The sequence below is a fragment of the Canis lupus genome, chromosome 38, assembly GCF_003254725.2.
Source record: "Canis lupus dingo isolate Sandy chromosome 38, ASM325472v2, whole genome shotgun sequence".
Lineage (NCBI taxonomy): Eukaryota > Metazoa > Chordata > Mammalia > Carnivora > Canidae > Canis > Canis lupus.
Window position 1 is genome coordinate 1,645,732 of NC_064280.1, and position 22,930 is coordinate 1,668,661.

General features: G+C 56.9%; 1 protein-coding gene across 6 annotated transcripts in view; it reads right to left on the reverse strand.

The window, feature by feature from the left end:
• Positions 1-2,026: 2,026 nt before the first annotated feature.
• LRRN2 (leucine rich repeat neuronal 2) overlaps positions 2,027-22,930 on the reverse strand; it is a 62,692-nt gene continuing 41,788 nt past the window's right edge. For all 6 annotated transcript variants that reach the window (XM_025421147.3, XM_035711129.2, XM_025421146.3 and 3 more), the window contains one exon: positions 2,027-5,079. In XM_025421147.3, coding sequence (XP_025276932.1) covers positions 2,723-4,861 — 2,139 coding nt within the window. In that variant the 5' untranslated portion in view covers positions 4,862-5,079 and the 3' untranslated portion in view covers positions 2,027-2,722. The remainder of the gene's footprint in view (positions 5,080-22,930) is intronic.

Below are 22,930 nucleotides of genomic sequence, written 5' to 3' on the forward strand. Positions count from 1 at the left end.
AAACCGTAACCCCTTTCCTGGGGAGCCCACCGCACCCACCGATTCCGCGGGGCTTCCTGCCTGCCACTGAGAAGGCTGTGCGCAAGGAGGGCAGCAAAGAGGTCTTCTACCTTCCGCACTCTGAGCTAGCAGGTCTAAGGCACGGGCCCACAGCTGTGCGGGGCTGCTCTTCGGGTTGCCATGACCAGCCTCGGGGCTGGCACAAGGGTTCTTGGGTGGCAGTGGAGGTGGTGAGGGGAGGGGGCTGCAGGGCTTCCCAGGCTTCCCAGGGCTCCAAGGGTGATTTAAGGTAACAGACCGTGATTCTTCGTGCCATGGGCCCGCCAGAAAGGCAGCCAGTGCTCATTGTCCTCGAGGAAAGGATAGGCACTGATTTCCACCTCCCGTTTTTTTTCATGCTCAGCACAGGCCCTGCCCCACGTCTTCCCCCTACAGAGCTCTGGAGCAGGGTATGGATCCGACCATCAGGGCTGCAGAACAAGCTGGACCCCACAGGCCAGCTCCAGTCAGTGGGCGGGCTGCCCGGAGTAGCTCACAGGATCCCAACGCTCATCGGGAAGGAGCACCAGGAGATATTAGGAATGTGGACCAGGGGTGCCCAAATGGGAAGGGAGCCGGTGTGTCATGTCTCTGCTTTCCCAGGTCTCTCCCCTCAAGAGCACATAGCTGGCCCATGAGAAAAAGCATGCAGGAATGGGGCCTGCCGACCTCGGGGCAGAGGGTGGGCATTTGGTAAAGGGGCTGAGCAGCCCACCAGTTGGCGGGGGAGTGGGGGAGACACGGGCCTCCAGACCCACTGGGGCCAGAGCCTATACCATTACCCACAAACACACCGGGGCCTGCAGTGGAGGGAGTGAAACATTCTAGCCCTCACAGGCCAGACGCCGGGGTCCCCTTGACCAGCAGCAGCAGCGTCGTCACCTGAACCTTTCCAAAAACCCCAATTTCCAGGCCCTCCCAGATCCAGAGCAGGAGCTGCAGGGGGCCCAGCCCCCGGTGGTCACCAAGTCCTCAGGTGGTTCTGACAGAAAGAGGGGCCCTCAACTGGCTGTCACTGAGGGGCCGCAGAGAGGGCCACTGCCCTCGGGCTGCTCTCTTTCCAGGTTCCTTGGGGCCTGGTGCTCCTGCTCCTGGTCTGGCTTCCACCTGCGCACACGTTTGCAGCCTCCGCGGCGGCTTGGAGACAACTCGCAGCAAGCCTGCCATCTGCGTCTTAGCGCAGGGGAGCTCGGCTCAGGGGTTGCTCCTGCGGTCTCCGGAGACCCACGGCTTCCCAGCCCCCTTCCAGAAACAGGAGCTGTCGGCCAGTGGCCTCTGCTCTGGAGCTGCTGCTCCCCTGACCGGCCACAGCAGCCCCCTCCCCTGGGCCCTCCTGCCTTTCTGACAGATGCCCCCTCTTCACATTTGGCCTGAAGAAGTCAATCTGTCTTAAAAAAAAAAAAAAAAAAACCTGCAAAAGCAAACCAGGCTCATTGCAAATGATACCGAAACGGATGGAAAGATCCATGCAGCAATTTCTTTCTCCCACAGTTCTCCCCTCGCCAAATCCTCTATCACCCCACGCCCCCTTCTGCCCCAGTGAGCCGAAGTTCTTGCGATCTTGGTGATTTGCAATTCTCTGCATGACTCTGCCTCTTGGGTTTGTTTAATTAGAAATATACCGGGAAGTGCTTCCTAGGCAGTGGCATGTTAATTGCTTATCACGGAAGGAGAAGGGGCGACAATGTTTGGTGATGGAAATTTCCACCCTCTCCACCTCTCTGAGCTTCTTCTCCGTTTTCTTCTCCCACCCTCCCCCATCAGCCTCTCCTGCTCTCTGCCCTTCTGCACACCCCACCCACCCCCGCCCCCACTCTCAGGTCACAGTTACAGGGGGACTCTGGGGAGCAGGCCCGGATTCAGACCTACAGGGAGCACCTGTGCCCTCTGTCACCACCTCCCCCTCCCCTCCCAGCCCCTCCCCCCGCCACCCCCGCCACCCCCTGGGCTGGAAGAGATTCCAGAGGAGAGAGCTTCACAGTCACACTTGGTATTCAAAGATTATTTTCCTTTTGTTTCCTTTCCCCCCTTATTATTGTTATTCTTGTTTATTTTTATTTTTTACAAAACAGGAGAAAAGAGTGAACTGGGTTGGGGGGAGGCGACACATTTCTCCACAAAGGTACAAAATTGCCTCTAGAAAGTCCACCTCAGAGCGCCAACCCAGGCTTGCCAAGACGAGGCGTCCCTGGGCGTCCCTTCTCTCCCCAGACGTCCTTCGGATGCGGTCGGGAACCCACTGTGGGAGTGGTCCCCCAACGTGGGGAGGGGAGGCCTCCCTCAGCCCTTGCCCAGGAGGGGAAAGAGCAAGCAATTAAGACTATACAAAGAGCAGGGGGCGCATCCTGTGGGACACAGGCAGGGAGCGCGTCCTGTGGGACGCAGGCAGGGGACATCCAAGCAGAGGCCCCTGGGCCTCTGGGCGCACTGACAACGAAGGAGATGGGAGGCTCTGGCCAGAGTCCTTCCTGTTCCTTGGAGATGCCCTGCAGAATGTCAGCAGACAGGCCCCACAAGGGAAGGGCAGCCCCTGGAGCTGAGAACCCCATCTGTCTTGGTCCAGCTGCCAGGCCTCAAGCATGCGGTCCATGTCACTTTCCTGGCAGGGCATCTGGCCCAGATTGCTTCCCTTTGGGTAAAAAGTAGTCCTAGTTATTCCTCTACTGCTGCGAGCGGCTGAGCTTCAGGAATTTTGCAGCAATGGTGGTGACAGCATTTCCCCTTCTGAAGACCTGGACAGCTTCCTTCCTGGGTTCCAGGGCAGGACAAGGGGCGCAGACACCACGCGGACGGAGGGGGTGCTCCAGCCCCAGAAAGCCCAGGCTGGAAGGAGAGCCCGCCCACCCACTCCCTGCCTGGGCTGACCAGTGCCAAGGTGGGCTGCTAGTCCGGCTGCCAACAGGAGGACAGCAAGAGCCAGGATGGCTATGAGCCCAGGTCGGTCCCCTAAGGCTCTGTGGCAAGGAGTGGCCTCTTTAGTCCTGGTCCATACACATGCCAACTGGGTGTGGGCATCAGCAAAGGCCACTTGCAGGCAGGCCCAGTACTCTGTGGCCTGAAGGAGGCGGGTGATGTTGTAGCTGTGGGTGCCCCTCGGCAGGCGGGCCAGAGCAGGGGCGCCCTGGCCCCGGAGGGAGGAGGCGCTGGACCAGGTGAGGTTGGTAGAGACTGTGTTGGGTGGGGGGACCCAAGACAGCAGGATGTGATAAGGGTGGGTCTCCTGTACCCGGAGCTCCAGCCCCCATCCCTTGTCCCGGCCGGGCTGCAGGGGAGCCTGGCCCACAGCCACACTAACCGTCTTACTGTCAGCCCCCACCAGGTTCTGAGCCACACAGGTGTACAGCCCGGCCTCTTCTGCCGTCACCCTCCGCAGCTCTAGGGTCCCCTCGGGGTACACCCGGTACTTCCTGCCCGCTCGGGCAGCTGTGAGTCGCACCCCGGCCGGGGTGACCCAGTAGATCTCGGGTTCTGGTTCGGCCAGCGCCCGGCAGTGGAGCGCCAGGCTGTCTCCGCTGGCCACCTGCAGGCTGGGAGGGAAGCTGCGGGGGGAGATGAGGGGCAGGCAGTGGTCCGTCATCTCCCGGAAGGGTACCTCACGGACGGGGCGGCGCTGGAGGTCCGGCGGCTCGGCGCACAGGGTGGACTGCGGCTCAATGAAGCGAACGCGGGTGCCCGTGGCATTGGCCCAGCGGATGACACAATCACAGCGGATGGGGTTGCCATGGAGACCCACCTCCTGCAGGTTGGGCAGGGACTCCACCGTCTGCTGGTGCAAGGCACTGAGAGCATTGTTGTTGAGCATGAGGGTCTCCATCTGCGGCAGGTGGTGGAAGGCGCGGGGGTGGATGAAGGACAGCCGGGGGTTGTTGGTGATGTCCAGTTTGGTCAGCTCGGGGAGGTTGACCAGGGCGAACTTGTCGATGGAAACCAGCTCCTCCATGTTGTTCAGCCCCAGCTCCTTGAGGTGCAGCATGTTGGCAAAGTCCCCGGGCCCCACCCGCTGGAGCGGGTTCTTGTTCAGGTCGAGGAACTTGAGCCCGGGCACCTGCTCCAGGGCCCGCCGGGGCACCCGGGCCAGCTGGTTGTCGTAGAAGGAGAGGCTCTCCAGGCTTTGCAAGCCCTCCAGGGCATAGTCGGAGATCTCCCGAAGGTTCATGCCTGCCAGCACCAGGCTCCGCAGATTGGCCAGCGGCCGGAAGTTCATGTCCAGGATGGCGTCTACCTTGTTGCCACCGATCATGAGGATCTCGAGGTTGGGCAGCATCTCAAACCAGCGGCTGTCAATGGCCCTCAGCAGGTTGGAGTTGAGGTGCAGCCGCAGCAGGTTGCCGAGGCCGGCGAAGGCCCGGGGGGCGATGCGGTAGAGCTGGTTGTGGTTGAGATAGAGTTCCTGCAGGCTGGCCAGCCCCGCGAAGCTGTGGTCCTCCAGCCGGGTCAGCCGGTTCTCCTCCAGGTGCAGGCTCAGCAGCCGGGGCAGGGCACGGAAATCACAGTCTCGAGCGTCCGAAAAGCTGTTCTGGGACAGGTCGAGCTCCGTGAGATTGGCCAGGTAGTTGAGCTCACTCTGGTCCACACGCATGATGCTGTTGCTCTGCAGCAGCAAAGTCTGTGTGCCCGCGGGCAGCCCGGGGGGCACGGCCGTCAGGAACAGATCGTTGCAGTCCACGGTGGTGGCCTCGCGGTAGGACGATCGGGGCGTATACCAGGGCCGGATCTGGCAGGCACACTGAGGAGGGCAGGGCACTCGCCAGGGGACCACGGGCACGGCGGCGGTGGCACTGGCCACCCAAGCTAGCAAGAGGGGGGCCACGAGGAGCCTCATGATGGAGCCGCAGGAGGAGTCTGGAGTCCTTCCACTCTTAGCAGTTCACAGGCTGAGGGTCAGCAGCCCTGCCAGGGCCTGGGGAACCACCCTCCCAGGACAGTCATTCTACGTGGGGATGGGTGGGCACCGCTTCTTACCCTCCTGGGCATGGCTTTCCATCCTTGTCCGCTGGGGCTGGGCCAGCTCATTCATTGCCACGCCCCATCAGGGCAGCCCTGGAAGAAGAGGATGCAGAGTCAGGAGGTGGCAGAGAATGAGAAACTACTCCCTCTGCCCGTGTCACCCCTGTTTGACTTCAGAGGGCAAAGGGGCTGAGAGGGGTGGACCGGGCCACAGCCAGGGCTCCCGGGTTCCGTCCTCCAGCCTTGAGGCCTTAGTGTCCTTTTCTACCGTCTTTTGGGGCAGTGAGAAACTGTGAGGCTTTGGGGAAGGAGGGAGAGACGGAACCAAGAAGCTTCCAGGATAACTCAGGAAGGGAGGGGTGTGCCTGCGTGCGTGCGTGCGTGCGTGGAGTCCTGTCATCTCCACAGTCCTTCTGAGCCAAGATGTGTGGAACAGATTCTCCTACCTTTCTCGCATCTCCCCCCTCCCTCCTTGGCTCCCTGGGTAAATGGAAAATAAAGTGAGAGTTCCCAGGCATCCCTCTGAGCAGTGTGGGTATTACCAGGGCTGGTGGAAATGGCACACGTTCTGGATTCCAGGGTGGGCTCTCGGGACTCTGGAAGTAGGAAGGCAGTGGTCCCTGAGCCCACACCCAGACCAGCCAGGGAAGTGGCTGGTCCTGCCTGGGGTCTGTTTGGGCTCTCCTCATGGATGGCTTCCCCCCTGGAGGCGGGGCTTTCCCCTTCCCAACAGCCTGACTGAGCTCCCCAGAAAGAGGTGGGGGTGTAAGACGCCTGGGTGTGGGCTCCTCAGCCCTGCAGGTGAGGTACATGACTCGGTTTTTCTTGCTATTCTCCAGCTTACCCACCATGCGCCACACTTTCCAGTGGAAGGTACCCTGACACGCCCACCCCCTTCCCATAGCTCCTTCTCACTGTCTCCTAGACAAGCCCGACTTTTTCTTTGAGCCTCAACTTAAGGTCACCTCTTACAGAAGCTTCTCCCAAAGCTTCTCCCCTGGCTGGCCAAGGAGCCCACCTTATGTTCCTATAGCGCCGCATGCTCCTGACCCGGATCACATCTCCTGGAAATGGCTCCCCAGCTGGGAAACTGTCCTGGTCATCACTGCAGTTGGAGCGTACAGCAGGTGCCCAGTGAATATTTACCGTATGAATCAACTGCTGTAGCTCCAGGATCCCATCCCCCAGGATGTCTCACCCCCACCCCCAGTCCAGAATCTAAGCCACTGCTCTTTCCCACCTCCTAAGTATGGGTAATCCAGGCTCTCCCACAGATCCTAAGGCCAGGTAGCATCACCCTGGAGGCAAGTCCAGCCTTGGCCTACCACCAACATGGAGGAAGAGCCCGGAGGCCTTGCTGGGCCCAGTCCCCTCTGGACCAGAGGTCCCATTCGGGTAGTCTTCCAAATGCAGGTATCAGGGAAGCAAACCGGCACTTACTGAGCACCTGAAATTTGCCAGGACCCTTCAAAGACTCTTATTGTATGTAACCATCATAATGGGTCAACAGGATAAGCATTAATACCCCCAGTTTGCAGATGAAGAAATTGAGGTTTAATGAGCCTCTTTAAATGAGGTTAAAGAATTTGGTGCAAGACACATAGGTGGTCAGAGGCAGAAGATGGGAACCCATCCAAGTCCAGGGGTTGTGTGTTGACACCAGCCCCTTTGTACCTAGGCCGGGCTGTGGCTGCGGCAGGCTGCCTGGCCGTCCTTGTCCCCTGGGGCAACGTCTGCTACCACCTTCTAGACAGGTGTCTCTCTGCTGGCCAGAGGGGCTCTGTGCCCACCTTGCCCTGCTTCCAGGATGCTGGGGCCAGGGAGGGGAGCAGCTGGAGGCGGGGTACCCTCTCGTGAGCAGGAGAGCGCTACGCCTATTTACATTTGACGACTTCCCACCTTCCTCTGCAGCTATTTCTGAAGGTGGGAAAACAATCGTGGCTGAACATGCACAGAGGTTTTGCGTGGGTGTGTGTGTGTGTGTGTGTGTGTGTGCTGACACATAAAACTCAGAGCAAACAAACACACGTGTACACATGCATGCATGCCTGCAGACGTGCATGGAGGGGAGCCCAGGGAACTTGGCTACCTGAGCCAGGCACTGGTAGGCGGGAAGAGGATAGGGGACTCTGTAGTGTACTGTGAGGGTGGAGAGGCAGCAGGAACCAGGGACAGCCCTGTCACGGGGCTGGACCTAGGCAAGTGGTCCTGCCCCACATCCGTACCAGAGGCCCCCGCCTCCTGCCTGCACCTGGCATGGGGGAGCAAAGTGATCTTACTTCTCAGAGCATCTGCTCCTTCTGTCTAAAAACGAGGTTGTCATTAGGATGACGGGAGCTGAGGGTGGCACACACACACGGAGCTCGGTAAGTGTCAGTTCTCTTCCAGCTCCGGTCATCCCCCAGGGCTGGGAGACTCGCCAGCTACACGACTTCTCAGGAGGAACAGAAATTGGATCCTGTGGCTCAACAAGTCCCTACTGAGCTTGCCCACTGTGGCCCAGCCTTGCCTCAGGGTGGCACGGGGAGCAATGGGCAGAGCTAGATCACACCTTTGCAGAGTGATGCACTGCGGCAAGACTAAATAAATACAAAATGATCAGAAGTGCCCAGGATAGTTCCAAAGGGCAGAGAAGCCTGCAGGGGGTAGAGGGGGCTCTTCGGCTGGGCCTGAGCATCCACTCTCCTGGCTTCAGCCACTGACCGAGCCACAGGCATCTCTCCTCCAACATCACCTTTGTCCTAACACCTTTGTCCTACACATGCTCAGCTGTGTGCAGGGGAGGAAGGAACCACTTAAAACATAACCGAAAGCCTTCTGAGACACCTTTCCCTCCACCCTGGGCAGCACCCTCCTCCTCAGCCAGGAGCCCAGGGCTGGGGTTCAGTGCCCAGAGAGAGGCAATGGCTTGATGACTCACATTTGGCCGCACCCCTGATCCCAAGGCTTGGCAAAGGCCCAGACAAGTCCTCCCTCTTGCTGCTGAGCACGCAGCCCCTTCCAGGGAGGAGCACTGAGCTGCCCACTACCTGCCATCACTGGTTCTGGCCGTCTTGCACATGCCCACTCATGCCCACTCACGCCAGCTGATTAGCAATTTCTGCCGGGAGCTGCAGAGGAAGCTAATTGTCTTTTATCTATAATCTCTGGGGTGAGCAGGAGTTCAGATGATAGTGTGGACATTCTCCCCAACTGGATTTCAAGCTCCTTGCGGCAGAGGCCATGTCGTACATGATTCTGTGCCCCCGCAAACAGTGCAGGGCTGAGCGCACAGAGGGTATTTGTAAATGACACCAGGGGGGAAACGGATGATCCTCCCATCAACCCCGAGGGTGGGCAGAGAGGGACTATTTAGTCTGGTCCTGCAGGGGAAGCAGCTGAGGCATGATGTGACTTGTCGGAGGTTGTACAGTTTCCACGTGGCCAGGTCAGGGTTCAAACCTAGGTCTCGGATTCTAGAACCTGAGCCACAGCCCAGCCCAGGCTTGCTGCCCGGAGGATCCCAGCCCGTCTCACAGGAGCAGAGCGCAGGGCCGGCCCGGAAGGCCTCAGATGTAAATTCCTTCAGAGTTGCCCTGGGTCCTCACCACCTCCTCCCGCACGGCCACTTGGTGGGCCCTGTGGATACCACTCCTTAATTTCGGGCTAGAGTGACACCCCTCCCTCCCCCACTTAGGGGATAGCACAGGGAAGGCACCGTCTCTGAGTGTGGCTGGCCCTGGCACCACAGGGACAAGCCGAGGCAGGATGCCGCACACAGACCTCAGCCTGCCTTCTGACTGGGGGCTGGGCCGCTGGCCAGCCTCGGCCTTTGGTGATGGAAGACTGCAAGCCCTGGGGCTGCAGTCAGGGAAGCAGGGCTGTCCACTCCACGGGCAAAATCTCCAGGGCAAGAGCTGGCACTGGCAGCTACGTGGGACCCGCCTCCTCCAGGCAGCTGCTCTGGATCTAGCATAAAGTGTGGAATGGTCCGTTACACTCAGATCCTCGGCAAAGAGCTGAATGAAGAGTGTGGGAGAAGCTGTTGTCAAAGGCTGCTCCTTCTCCCACCCTGCCCCGCCCCGGCTCAGTCCCTGGCACTCCGGGGCCTGGGGCCGGTGGTGACAGTCCCACTCCTCCAGGTGGTTGGTGGATAGGAGGCTCTCTCTCTCCCCTCCCGGGCAGCCCCCACCAGCCTCCCAGAGTCAGAGCCAAGGGTCCAGGGGGAGGAGCGGTGGTGGTGATCGATGGCCTGGCCTTCGCTGCGTCAGTGCCAGGTGCCCCCTGAGCCGCAGAGACAGATGGGCAGCAGAATTGAGTGTAGCGTTGATCAACTCCGGCCTCCCCACCCGCAGATGAGCGCTGGGTGGGAGGGCTGCTGGGGGAGGGGGACAGCCCTCCCTCTGCGCACCTGGCCTCCTGCTTCTCCAGGGAGGTGAGCCGGGCTCCTCACTCCCACCTCTCATTGAATCGCAGACTCGCAGGTCCTCAGAGGGAGGCGAGCCAAGCGTTTATCTAGCCTTGCAGAGCCTGAATTCCATAAATAACTTATGTAAAGGAGGAGCGGTGGAGCGGAAGGAGCCTGGGCTTTGCCATCAGAGTCTGAGCCTGGCTCCACCACTTGCTGTGTGACCTTGGGCCAAGCACGCAGCCCGGGTCTGAGCCTCAGATGCCTGAGCTGGGAAGCGGGGGTAGCACCCCCCTGCCAGAACCTGGGGAGGCGCACTGGAGGTCAGGGCACGAAGTGCTGCTCCTTCCCTTTCACGCCCACCCCATCCCCAGCTGCCTCTCATCCCTTCTTACCACCTACTTCTCAGCTCTCACTTTTTGTGATAAATTAAAAAAAAAATAGGGCAGCCCCGGTGGGTGGCGCAGTGGTTTAGCACCGCCTGCAGCCCAGGGCATGATCCTGGGGTCTCGGGATCGAGTCCCACGTCGGGCTCCCTGCATGGAGCCTGCTTCTCCCTCTGCCTGTGTCTCTGCCTCTCTCTCTCTCTGTGTCTCTCATGAATAAATAAAATCTTTAAATATATATATATGTTGAAGTGTAACACATGTACAGGAGCGTGTCTACATGGCACTCATCCCAGGTGCACAGCTCCATGATTTTCCCACCAGGAGGTACCTGGGCAGCCACCAACCAGAACAAGATGTAAGGACTTCCAGCACTCCAGTAAGCTCCCAGGTGGCCCTCCCGGCCGATGGCCGACACCCACCGCACGGAACCGCTGTCCTGGCTTCCATCACCATCAGTCAGTTTCATCTTTCAGCCCAGAATTCCCCTTCCCTCTCCATCACGACTGGGGACTGGGGTCTTTGGAAATGGTTGACTCTGACTTTAGGGAACTCCAGAACTTCAGACTTGAAATTCTCTTATGTCATCTTCCTGCTTCCAAGTGGGCTACACTTCTCATGGTCTCACCCCCCTCCTATTTTTTTTAGATTGAGAGAGTGAGCATGTATGAGCGAGTAGTGGGAGGGACACAGGGAGAGGGAGAGGGAGGGACATGGGGAGAGGGAGAGGGTGAGGGAGGGACACGGGGAGAGGGAGAGGGAGGGACACGGGGAGAGGGAGAGGGAGAGGGAGGGACACGGGGAGAGGGAGAGGGAGAGGGAGGGACACAGGGAGAGGGAGAGGGAGAGGGAGGGACACGGGGAGAGGGAGAGGGAGAGGGAGGGACACGGGGAGAGGGAGAGGGAGGGACACAGGGAGAGGGAGAGGGAGAGGGAGGGACACGGGGAGAGGGAGAGGGAGAGGGAGGGACACAGGGAGAGGGAGAGGGAGAGGGAGGGACACGGGGAGAGGGAGAGGGAGAGGGAGGGACACGGGGAGAGGGAGAGGGAGAGGGAGGGACACGGGGAGAGGGAGAGGGAGGGACACGAGGAGAGGGAGAGGGAGAGGGAGGGACACGGGGAGAGGGAGAGGGAGAGGGAGGGACACAGGGAGAGGGAGAGGGAGGGACACAGGGAGAGGGAGAGGGAGGGACACAGGGAGAGGGAGAGGGAGAGGGAGGGACACAGGGAGAGGGAGAGGGAGAGGGAGAGGGAGAGGGAGAATCCCAGGCAGGCTCCACAGCCAGTGCAGAGCCTGATATGGGGCCAGGGTCTCACACTTAATCAGGCAGGGATGCTGGTTCCTCTTATTCTCCTTTCTCGTTCTACAACTTCCAAATCTGGAAATTGCTCTATACCTGAACAACACCCCCCACCCCAGCCTGCTCCAGTTGAGTCCTCACGGCTGGGCCATGTGCCATGTGCCCGAGGCAAGAAGATGCCAGGAGGATGTCCTGCCCCACGCACCACTGGTCTCTCCTCCAGCCTCCCTTCCCCAAGGCCCCATAGGGCCCTGGCCACCTCCTGGGGCAGTGCTGTTGCCTCTTTTCCACCGCCCAACCCCTAGGTCTTCTCGTTATAGAGTGTAGGGCACAGGCATGAGGACAAACATGGGGGTGGCCAGGAAGCAGAGGCCCAGACTCACGGCTCAGTGTCCCCGGCCCTCTCCACCCGGCTGTGTCAGAGGCTCTTACACTCCACTTGCCCCACATGCAACATCTCCCACCAAGCCTGCTCTTGCTTCTGCCGTCCAACAGTCAGTCTCCAAGACCCAACATCTCCGCCACCTTGACCTGTCCCTTTCTCATCTCCCGCCCCTGCCACAGTTGCTTGCACTTAGCACCCCATCTATGATAGGCTCCTCTGGTGCCTCCTGCTCAGCTCTCAGTGGCCCTCTTGTTCCCAGACACCCCCGCTCCTGCGAAACTAGACTTGCTATTTCCTTCCACACCTGGGGGCCCTTCACTCTGCAAAGCCCCTTCCAACTTCAACTGTCGGGTCCTCTTCAGCCAGACAAGCTCGTCCCAAATGCCACCGCCTCTGTGACACTTTCCTAGGGTTCCATTCCCTCCGAAAAGGGTGGTCTCTCCCACCACATCACAGTCCCCAAGACTCTTGGGACAGACCTCCTCCCTAGTAGCACCCTCCTTATTGTCAGACCTTGGGTCTGTCTTCCCAACCAGGCTGTGAGCTCATGGAGGAAAAGGTGCTTTGTTACTGATTCGTGTGTCCTCAGAGCCCAGTGCCGGGCACACTTTCCCTGTGGGGGTCGGAGGTATTCTACTGTATGAACTGCGGATCTCAACACACGTAGGGGGGCATGAAAACAATTTAAAGTGAGTCACACACACAAAAAAATAATAATAATAAAATAAAGTGAGTCACAATCTGCATTTTAAAAAACGAAATACTGGGATCCCCGGGTGGCGCAGCGGTTTGGCGCCTGCCTTTGGCCCAGGGCACGATCCTGGAGACCCGGGATCGAATCCCACGTCGGGCTCCCGGTGCGTGGAGCCTGCTTCTCCCTCTGCCTGTGTCTCTGCCTCTCTCTCTCTCTGTAACTATCATAAATAAATAAAAATTTTAAAAAAATTTTTTTTAAATAAAAAACGAAATACTACTCTCCATTCCCTGTCTCCTGGCTGTCCAGGACAGAGGGTGCTGGAGTTCTGGTGTCTGGAAGGGAGGCTGCCTCTCTCTTTCTTAATTAGCAGCGGAGGGTGCCAGGAGCGAGCACGCCAGGCCATTGCTGCTGGTTGCACTGCAGGGCAGGAGGCTGTAGGGAGCGGGGAGTAGGCCGGACCTGCCGCCACCCGGGGCTGCCAGGTGCTGCTGATCATCCGTCCACCCTCGGGACGCCTTCCCTGACCCTTGGCCCTTCTCCTGGCTCCCCCAGTGCCCCAGCAGCCCCCCACCATGAACTGCTGGTTCCTTGTCGGTCTGCCTCCCTCACTGGACTGTGAGCCCCTCGGGAGAAGGGGCTGTGCTCGGACTTGCCAGCTCCTTCCATAGTCTGGCACCTCGTAGGAACCCAGGCAGCATCTGCAGGAGAACAGTAGGACGGAAGGCAGGAGGGACAGAAAGGCAAGGAAGGGCAGGTGAGGAGGAACAGGTGTAGGGGGTGCTGCTTGTGTCGGTGCCCTGGAGACCAGGCTGGTCTGGTCTGCGCTCAGGCTCTTTTGCCTCCTTTCCTGCCACCTGGAAGGAGACCACACGGCTCCTGGGGTCTGCACTCCTCAGTATGCAGCCTGGCTCCCCTGCCCCTGGCTTGAGCCTTTTCTCTGCCTCAGGCTTCTGTCTCTTGATTCCACATAATCCTACGATGATCCTCGCCCTGCTAGAACTCTTCTAGGCTCTCCCTTGGGAAATCCTGTGGACTCCACCAACCCCTCTGAGAGCTTAGCCTGGTGATTCAGGGGTGGGCTTTCCAGGCAGCTCTGCACTTGAATCCTGGTGCTGGCTGTGTGACCTTGAGCATCCTCACTGGAGTTCTTGCTCTGGGCATGGGGAGAGAGCTTACCTCATAGGGAGCCTGAGAAGGACGATGTCTGTAAAGTGCCTGGTGCTCAGTGGAGCCCCCCTCCTGTTCTACCCACCTCTGTGTGTATGAAGCCCTGTCTCTGGCTTCTAGACCATCTTTGCGCCCAAGCAGCACTGGGCTGGCCCTGTGGCCTCTAAGGCAGGCACCCTCTCCTAGGCACCCTAGGTTGCTACTCCTTCCCTGTGCAGCTAGCTGCCCTCCCAGGGGCCTCCAACTGGGGTCCTGTTTCTAGTCTCCAGGACTGCTCTGGGACTCAGTTCATTGATAGGTCCCTGAGGTCTGACACAAGTCTCACCCAATAAACCGCGGGGCTCCTCCTGGCTTAGGTGAGCCATGCATCCGTTTCCCCCAGATGCTCCCTGGACACTGGGAGAGGGCACCTCCTAGCAGCAGAGTTCTAGATGTCCCAGTCTGATGGCAGCCCATAATCATTCCACACTGGCTGTGGATTCTCACAAGTCAGAGGGGCGGCCAAGCCTGGCTGCTGACCCATGAGCTGCTCCAGCCTCCCTCCCTGTAGCTCCTCGTGACCCTCCTACAATCAAGTGGGAGTGCTGGGCAGATCCTGCATTATTCTGGAAGGGCTCTCTCCCCCTCCACCACCCTCCACAGCCAGGGCCCCAGGACATCTCTCCAAATGCAGCAGACCCCTGGGAGCTAGGTGCAAGGGCAGCAGGAAGTGAGAGAAAATTTTGGAGAGATTCAAGCCATATGCTTTCCTGCCCCTGGAGCCTTTGCCCAAGCAGGGGCCTTGCCCAGAATGCCTCACTTGTGCATATTGGGACTTCCTTCCCACCCTTGAAGTTATCCCTGACTGTGGCCTCTCCTACAAATTAATCAATACCTTGCTCCTTCTCCCATCCCCTGAGAACCCCAACCTGATAAGATATTGGCCTCCTGTCTCAGACCGTGAACTGTCCCAGCTCTGAGGCTCCATGGCCCTGGAAAGAACAGAGCATCAGCATTGTCCAAGGTGAATGGGGAGCTAGATGAGGGATTTCCTCTCTCCATAGTATTGGGGTGCAGAGGGAGGGACCCCAGGGCACACGGGTGGGGGGGGAGGTCAGGGTGGAGGAGCTTGGAACCCGAAGAAAAGGAGGCAGAGTGAATAGGGAGCAGACCAGTCAAACAAGGAGAAAGGCCAAACCTCTTCTAACGGAAAAGGAAAACGAAATCAAAATGAAAATTGATGAGGCAGAGAGAAAAGGAGACTCATTTCATCAGCAGGTTTGCCAGATGAAGCTCGGAGATAAATCATGCGGCAGAAGGAGTCGTGGTGCCCGCGTGGGGCTCTGGCCTGCTCCTCACACCTGTCTGGGCAGCCTTGGGACAAGTGGCTGTGGCCGAGGCCCTGCTGGGGGGCTATTTGCTCCCCTAACTGCTGTGGGAATGGCCTGTCGCTCCTCAGCACCTCCTTCAGGCCTGCCCTTCCATTCCTTCCCTGGGTTCCCCGGGTCCCCTCCCCAGGGCCCCCGGCCTCTGCCTCAGCAGTGTGGGTCAGGCCTGTAAAGAGCACTTCTCAGAAGCTCCATCCAGTCTTCTCTGCCCCTCGCCCAGGTTCCCTGAGGCCAGGAGTGGGGGAAGCAGAGGACATAGGGCGGGATCGGGCTGGGTTCGAGTCTCGGCTTGGGGACACACATTGGGACATGGCCTCTCACTTCTCTAGGTCCTTGGCTCCTCATCTGTGCAGTGAGGTGGTTGGGCTCCTGGAGTATGGCTCTCAAACTTCGGTCGCCAGACCAGCCATGGCAGCATCACTTGGGAACTTGTTAGGAATGCAGGTCCCAGGGACGCCTGGGTGGCTCAGTGGTTGAGCATCTGCCTTTGGCTCAGGTCGTGAACCTGGGGTCCTGGGATCGTGTCCCGTATCAGGCTCCTCCTACAGGGAGCCTGCTTCTCCCTCTATGTTTCTACCTTTCTCTATCTCTCATGAATAAATAAATAAAATCTTAAGAAAAAAAAAAAGGAATGTAAGTCCTGTACCCTACCCCAAGGACAGCTACAGCATCAGGCGCTCAGAGGGTGGGACTTGGCAACAAGGGTGGAACCAGCCCTCTGCCGGAGGAACCACCGGGTGCTCCTGTTCAAGAGGCACTGGACCAGATCATCTCAGAGGCCCCTCCAGCTGAGATCAGAGCTCTGCAAACAGGACCAGCGCCAGCCAGGAATGCTCAGCTACGGCCACGTGGATGACGAGCTGCTTACCACTCTGCTGGCTGTAAAGACTTGGTGTTGCAGACCCTCTCGCCCTTTCTTCCTGGCTGCAAGGAAACTCTTTACCCATCGAGCATTACTAGGACCCCGACTGTGTGCTGGCACGGCGAGGGGGCAGAGACGCAAGGTGGTGGGAAGAGCAGGCAGGGAGTCACAGATTAAAAAAATCCCATCTACTAACATTTGATAAACGTGGTCATGAAAGTATATTCTGAGGGCAGCAGGGGCACAGCCTAGAGGAGGTAACAGGATTCTGCTGCATGTGGCAAGGTGGGCAGATTTACTAAAAGTCACTGAATTGTACACTAAAAATGGGTGGATTTGATGGTACGTGAGTTGTATTTGACAGAGCTGGTTAAAGAAGATTCACAGAAGACGTGTTACCTGCATCCACAGGTCAGTAGGTGCACAGAAGGTGGGAGGCATTCTATGCATATTGGGGGCACCAGGAGCAGAGGTCCTGGGATAAGAACATGGAGGTAATTCCAAGAACTGAGTGGTACCCCCTTAGGGCCTGAGAATGTGGGTGATGTGGTGAAGCGGCTGGAGCAGCCGGCTGGGGCCAGAACGGCCCAGACATGATAGAGCAGAGAGTGTGGCCAGAGGGGCATCCAGGCAGCGGCTGCTACAGCCACCAGTAATGGCCTGCAAGGGCCGCGTGCACCTTGCGATGTAAATTCTTCAATATCTGTGATCCTATGTGATTCTCACGATAGTCCTGGAAGGTCATAGGTGTCCTTACCTCATTTTTTAAAAAGATCTTATTTATTTATTTTAGAGAGAAAGAGTAAGAGCAGGGGAGGGGCACACAGAGAGGGAGAGAATCCCAGGCAGACTCCCTGCTAAGCATGGAGCCCAACATGGGGCTCAATCCCACGACCCTGAGATCATGACCTGAGCTGAAATCGAGTTGGAAGCTTCACCGACTGAGCCCCTGGGGGGCCCAGAGTCATTACTCCATTTTAAGGGAAAGGATACTAAATGAGTAGCCCAACGAACGAGTATGAGAGCCCGGGTTAGAATACACAGTGTGCTTCCAAGGCGGGTCCTTATTTTCTCAGTGGGACAGCAGTGCTGCTACTGGCAGCTACTGATTGAAGAGTAATGGTGAGCCCAGCCTCAGGCCAGCGGCCTGACATGGATGTGCACTGAATGCTCAGAGGCACACTATGAGGAGGTTATAGCCCCATTTCACAGATGTGAGAAGCAAGGTACCATGATCGAGAACATCCAGCTGGTAGAGACAGGACTCAGACGAGGTTCTGGCTGGTGCCAAAGCCTAAACACTGCCCTAAAACCTATGCTCTAGACCCCGACCCCACATCCTCCTCCTCCACCCCTTCCCCCAGTCAGTTCTCTTAGGACCCAGGATGCAATGAGGGAGATTTCCAGTGACCTCTTACTCAACTTCCCTTGGCCTCAGCCAACACAAGAAAAAGAAACTGCCCCAGGCCTCTGCTGAGCAGCCCTCCTTCCTTGGAAAGGGAAGGCCCTGTCCAGTCTGCCAGAGGCACCCTCTCTCCTCCGAGCCTGTCCACGCCTTCCGAGCCCAGTGCATCTGCTGGGGGACCGAGGGCTCCCAGAGGCCCCAGAGCCCAGTGGATGGAAATGCTTCCATCCGTGATCAATAACAGGCATAATTCAGCGACTGCGGCAAGTACAAAGGAGTGTAGGTTAAATCAATATTTAGAAGCCTCAAAATTAAACTAATTAAGAACAAGTCTTAATGATTTTTACTGTCTGGGAATAAAAAAGATAAAAAGCCCACCTATATTTCACGATTCTGCCTTAGTGGCTTGTAATACTTTGGGAAGAGCAGAAGATGAAGCGAGCCCCCAGCCAGCTGCTTCTGCACTGCAGGAGAAGCAGCTCCTTGGCCTTCGCGGCACGTGGGGAAGGGCGGGGAGGGCCGAGCGCAGGTTGCCAACAGCATGTTGTAGAAGGCCGCTGGCTTGGGGTGAGGACCGTTATGGGGGGAACTATGACCTCCCACCCCCAAAAGACATATTTAAGTCCTAATTCCCGGTACCTGTGAATGTGACCTTAATCTCGAAATTGGGTCCTTGCAGGCGTCATCACGTGAAGATGAGGGTGGTCCCTCCTCCAGTGACTGGTGAGGGAAGTTTGGATGCAAAGAGGCACAGGGAGGATCCCAAGAGATGACACAGACAGAGACCGCCGCCGGCCGCCGGCCAGCATCCGAGCTGGGAGGAGGCGAGCCAGGAGCCCGCGGGGGAGTTTCAGAGGAAGCCTGGCTTTGCCGCACCTCGACTCCAGACTTCTGGCCTCCAGAACTGAGACAGTACAGTTCTGTTGTTCTGAAGCCCCCCCTCCCCCCCGGTTTGTGGGACTGTGAGATGGCAGCCTCAGCAAACCCATACAGGGTTTGGATCCTAGTGGCCGCTCTGCCATTTGCTAGCTGTGGGAGCCTGGCAAGACGCGTCACCTCTACGAGCCTCTGTTTTCTCCCCCAAAAACAGGGATAAGACTGGTACCTCCTGTTTTGCGCAGAGACGCGGTACTCAGGAGACGGGGAACACGAATGTGAAATGTGCACTTGGAGCGTCTGTGCTGCACAAATGTCACGTAGGCTCAGCGCTGGCCTGAAGAATCTGGGAAGGGGCCCAGGCGCCGTCAGATGGGCAGGAAGCTCCTGCCAGCACTGGCCTGGCCCAAACACCCGGCAGCCCCCAGGTGTGAGATGTCTGCCTTGTTAGAGATATATCCATGAACGGTACTTTTATCGTCTTTCTCAACAGTATTTTATTTGCTGCCCACTTGGCCCTGGTTTTCTCATCTGTAAAATGAAAGTGTTGGACAACATTATTTTATAGGTATTTTCCAGCATTATTTTCTGGGCTTATTTAAGTATATATTTTAAAAGGATAGTATGTCTTAGCAGCCCGACCTCGTTCTCGTCCTTAAACATTTCTCTGAAACCCAGCACCCAGGGCAGTTCCGATGGGCGCCAGCTATGGGCCGTAGCCAGAGATCAGGAGTGTTCTGGGGCTTTATGCCCCGCTGCCCCTACTGCCTGGGTTAATGGAGGGGGACCCAAAGCACTTTTCCTCTGTCCTCCTTTGAGGGTTCCAGGCATGAAAGAACAGGAAACCACGTAGGCAGCAAATAAAATCTGTATTGATCATGAGATGGCTGGCATCCCAATCTGGCTGGCTCCCAGGACTGTTCGTCCTAAATAAACGTTCCTAATGATCCACTCGTACTCAATACCGGAGCCGTGTCTTGTTAAAGTGCGGTGGAACAGGGCGGCTGAGCATGGAGTGGCTGCCACTCTGTCGGGACCTCTTCCAGGTGTCTGGGGGCAGATAAGGTTCTCAGGTAGCTTCTCTGGATCCTGGAAGGAGCTGTGCCTTGCTGCAGGTTCTCAAACAGGGAGGCCAACCTTCCGGCCACGTGACAACCAACACTCTTCCCAGACGGTCTGAGTGTGGAGAATGAGCATCTGTTTGCACACTGCCCTCATAAGACAGGTGACGCCAGCAGCATCACCATGGTAACGGTCACCACGGTGCCATCGTGGTGGCTGCCCCACCTGCAGCCTACCATCTCCATCAGTAGCACCAGCCCCGTTGTGCCACCCTGGCTGTCATCACCATACCTGATCACCCCCACCATCTATCTCCACGTCCCAAGTGTCCTACTCATCATATGAAAATTTGTATGGTTTCATCACTGCGACTTGTACAGAATCTGAAACAGATACAGATTTTGCCCCTGGAAATACACATTAGATGGTGAGACCCTATAATGCTAGCATGAGAATGACTGAACTCACATGTCCACAGAGGTCCCCCCAAAAGAAGCATGAACATGGTTGTATGATGTACACATGGAGAGCACTGGGGGAAGGGAAGTAGACAGGGGACCTCCACATTCTGCGTGGGGGAAATACAAACGACAATCTGTTGCTTCTTATTATCCCTGCATTTTTCAACTCTGACTACACCATCAAATCATATAAGGATCTTTTATTTACTTATATATTTTTAAAGTAGCTCGATGCTAGGGAGTTCCCAAATGTGGGGGACTCACAACCCTGAGATTAAGACCTGAGCTGAGACCAAGTGTCAGATGCTTAACCAGCTAAGCCGCCCAGGTGCCCCCATATATAGGGATCTTTTAAAATATTCTGATGCCTGCATTCCACTCCAGTCCAATGAAATCAGTCTCTGGGGATATGATGCAGGCATGGTGTTAAAAGAAAAAAAAAGGGATCCCTGGGTGGCGCAGCGGTTTGGCGCTTGCCTTTGACCCAGGGCGCGATCCTGGAGACCTGGGATCGAATCCCACATCGGGCTCCCGGTGCATGGAGCCTGCTTCTCCCTCTGCCTGTGTCTCTGCCTCTCTCTCTCTCTCTGTGCCTATCATAAATAAATAAAAATTTAAAAAAAATCTCTCTAGGATTTCTTTGTATGTAAATCTTACATCAAAAGAAAATAAAAAACCCTGTAAAACAAAATTGAACTCCATTGTCATTGATGCTGAAATATTTAGGGAGAAGTGTACTGATGTCTGCAATTTACTTTGCAATGCACCAAAAATAAGATGGATTGATGGATAGATGGCAGAGGGACGTGAGAGCAAGTCTAGGAATAGGTTAAAGGTAGAACCTAGATGGTGGGCTGTTCACTGTAAAATTCCAACTTTGCAGTATATTTCAAATTTTTCATAATAAAAAATTCCCAAGTGGTTTAAATATGAAGCCAGGACGGAGAACCACTGCATCTGATGGAAAAATCCATAAGCATGTGTGTTTTTCTTTCCTTCACCCTCCTTGTGTGAAAGAACATTACCCCCCCACAACCCTGCCCATCCCTCCGGTTCTCATCAAACCGATCAGAATCTCCCCCAGGACCTTCCAGCCCTTCCTAGGTCGGGGCACACACAGGAAGTATATTTGTGCGGTGCAGCTGGGGCAGCAGAGGTGGCTGCCTGCAGCAGGGGTGAGCAGCCCAGGACAGGCCTCATGGGGCCACCCTGAGGGCCCAGGGCTGTGCCTGGGACCCACCATGGGGCCTGCCAGTCGGCTGGCTTGGCTCTGCTCATATCCCCCCGAGTGTCCCCTTCCTAAAGCCCTGGCTCAGCATTCTTAGCAAGGATTCAGTGTTTTTCCCAAAAAAAAAAAAAAAAAACACAGAGTAGAGGCTATTGCAGCGTGTGTGTGTGTGTGTGTGTGTGCACACGCGCGCGCACCGCAGTGGGGAGGACACTGCAGGCAGGAGCTGACCCACCTCATCTGCATGCTCCTCCACAGCCCACCGCCCTGTGGCCTGTCCCCTGTCGGGGGAGTGCCATGGCAACACCGTGCCCTTTAAACACCGGAGTCTGGGCTGCCATAGCACAGCAGCATCAGGCAATTTAATTAAGGGGCTGGCAGCAGACAAACTTTGTGAGTTAAAGGCATTTTATTAAATCCCATTGTATTATGCAGCTCAGATCCCCCAGGAGCTGCAGAGCTGGGGGAGGACAGAGAATTTGCTGGGGTTTTCTTTTCTCTTCTTTGCTTTTTCTGGCCTCCCTCCTGCTTGGTGAAAGCACTCACCCAGTGTAGGGGCCCAGCCGTGACCGCCACTCCTGCCTGGCTTGGGCCTTGGCCTAGGTCTGCAGGCAGCAGTCGGGGCCCATGAGCAGCAGCACTGACCCCATGTGTCGCCATTCACAGAGCACCTTCACCAGCAGTACCTTGGGGCCAGGCCCCTGATCCTGTTCAGCATCCATCACACACACCTCATGCTGCCCGCACCAAGGTCTGTGCTTCCCAGGCATTATCTCCCTGAATCCTCCCACACCCCTGGAGTAGGACTGCTGGCATTCCCCTTTTGTAGCAAGGGAAACTGAGGCTTACAGATGCTAAGCAGATTGCCCATGATCTTGTAAGTATAATATGTGGCAGAGAAGCCAGCCCAGACAGGCTAACCACAGAGGCCATGGCTCAAAATGTGACCCCCTGCTACCTCCCAAGTCAGGGGATCTTTTCCTCTGTCACCCTGCAGAATGGGTTCCACCAGCCACCCAGCCAGGGGAACCATTCCAGGGTGAAGCTGGGTGGGAGTGGGGGTTCCAGGACGCTGACCCCTCACCCACCAGGCCTAGACTGTGTGAAGGTATCTCATGAAAGGTTACACCCAGGCCCTGGGAACTTGCCGACATGCTCAGGGTCCAACCACTCTTCCTGGCCACCCATGTCCATCTAGGACCCAAGATGAAGAACCCGAGGACACAGGTAAGAAACAGGTGGGAACGGAGAAGGTGTGACTTGCCCAGAAACCACAGGATACCCAATCTGCCCAAAGTGGAGCATGGCTTTGGGCCTGTCTATGGGGGCCTGACACCAAGCTCCTGCTCCTGGGATGGGGAAGGGTCCTCTGGGGTTCTGTGAGCCGCCTGAAGGACCCCATCCTGACAAAACTCTTCTCTGGTGGGCCTCCTCAGCCCCTCACCTTTGGGAGCCCCTCCTGTGTGAGCAAGCATGGGGAGTCCAACATGACCGCCAGGCAGCTCAGGAGAGGCCCATTGTCCACTAGGGCTCCAGTAGGCCCCCGGCCACCAATACCTCCTTACCCTCCCGAGTTGGTCAACCAGGTCTGAGGGGAGAGCCCAGGCTTAGGAGCTGTGCCAGCAAGGAGGAAAAAACACCTCTCCCTGTGCAGACATTCCCTGCTCCCCACCCTGGGCATGGCACCAGTGATGAGTGAGACAGGATGTCTGCCCTCCAGATCTGTCCTGGGGGGACGGTCCTCTTGAGCTGTGTCCTCAATTCTAAAATGGGTTCAGTGACATACACCCTGTACAGCTAAAGCAGATGCCAAAAACCTAGCTAATTTCACTAAGGCCCCAAAGGCCTGGCCCCTCATCTCTTACTCCTCATAACTCTATTATCCCCATTCTGCAGATGGCAAGGCTGAGACTAAAAGAAGTTAAGCCTCTTTCTCAAGGTCATAGAGTAGTAAAGGGCAAGACCCCGTGCTCTTAACAACATACATGTATGTCAACCATGCACATTGTAGGTATGTGTACATCGACATACACGTATTACATGATGATGTATTTTAATCACGGCTTTGAGATATAATTCATATACTATAAACCCACAATCACATTTTATCTGGAAAGTAAATTTGATAACTGGATTGGCCACCAGACTTAAAGATATGTTCTTGTCTGAAAGGAAGGCACAGGTTTTGCGAATGTGGGCCGTGTCGTCCTGGAAGGGGCTCCCGGGAGCTGTGGCGAGGCCTGGGCCCTCTGCCCCTCCCCGACTCTTGCTCTTCCTCCAGCACTGTCCTCTCCCTGCCCCTGCCAGACCTTAGGTTTCAACTCAGCTCCGGGGCCTCCTCTGTCTGTCCCCACTGTCTC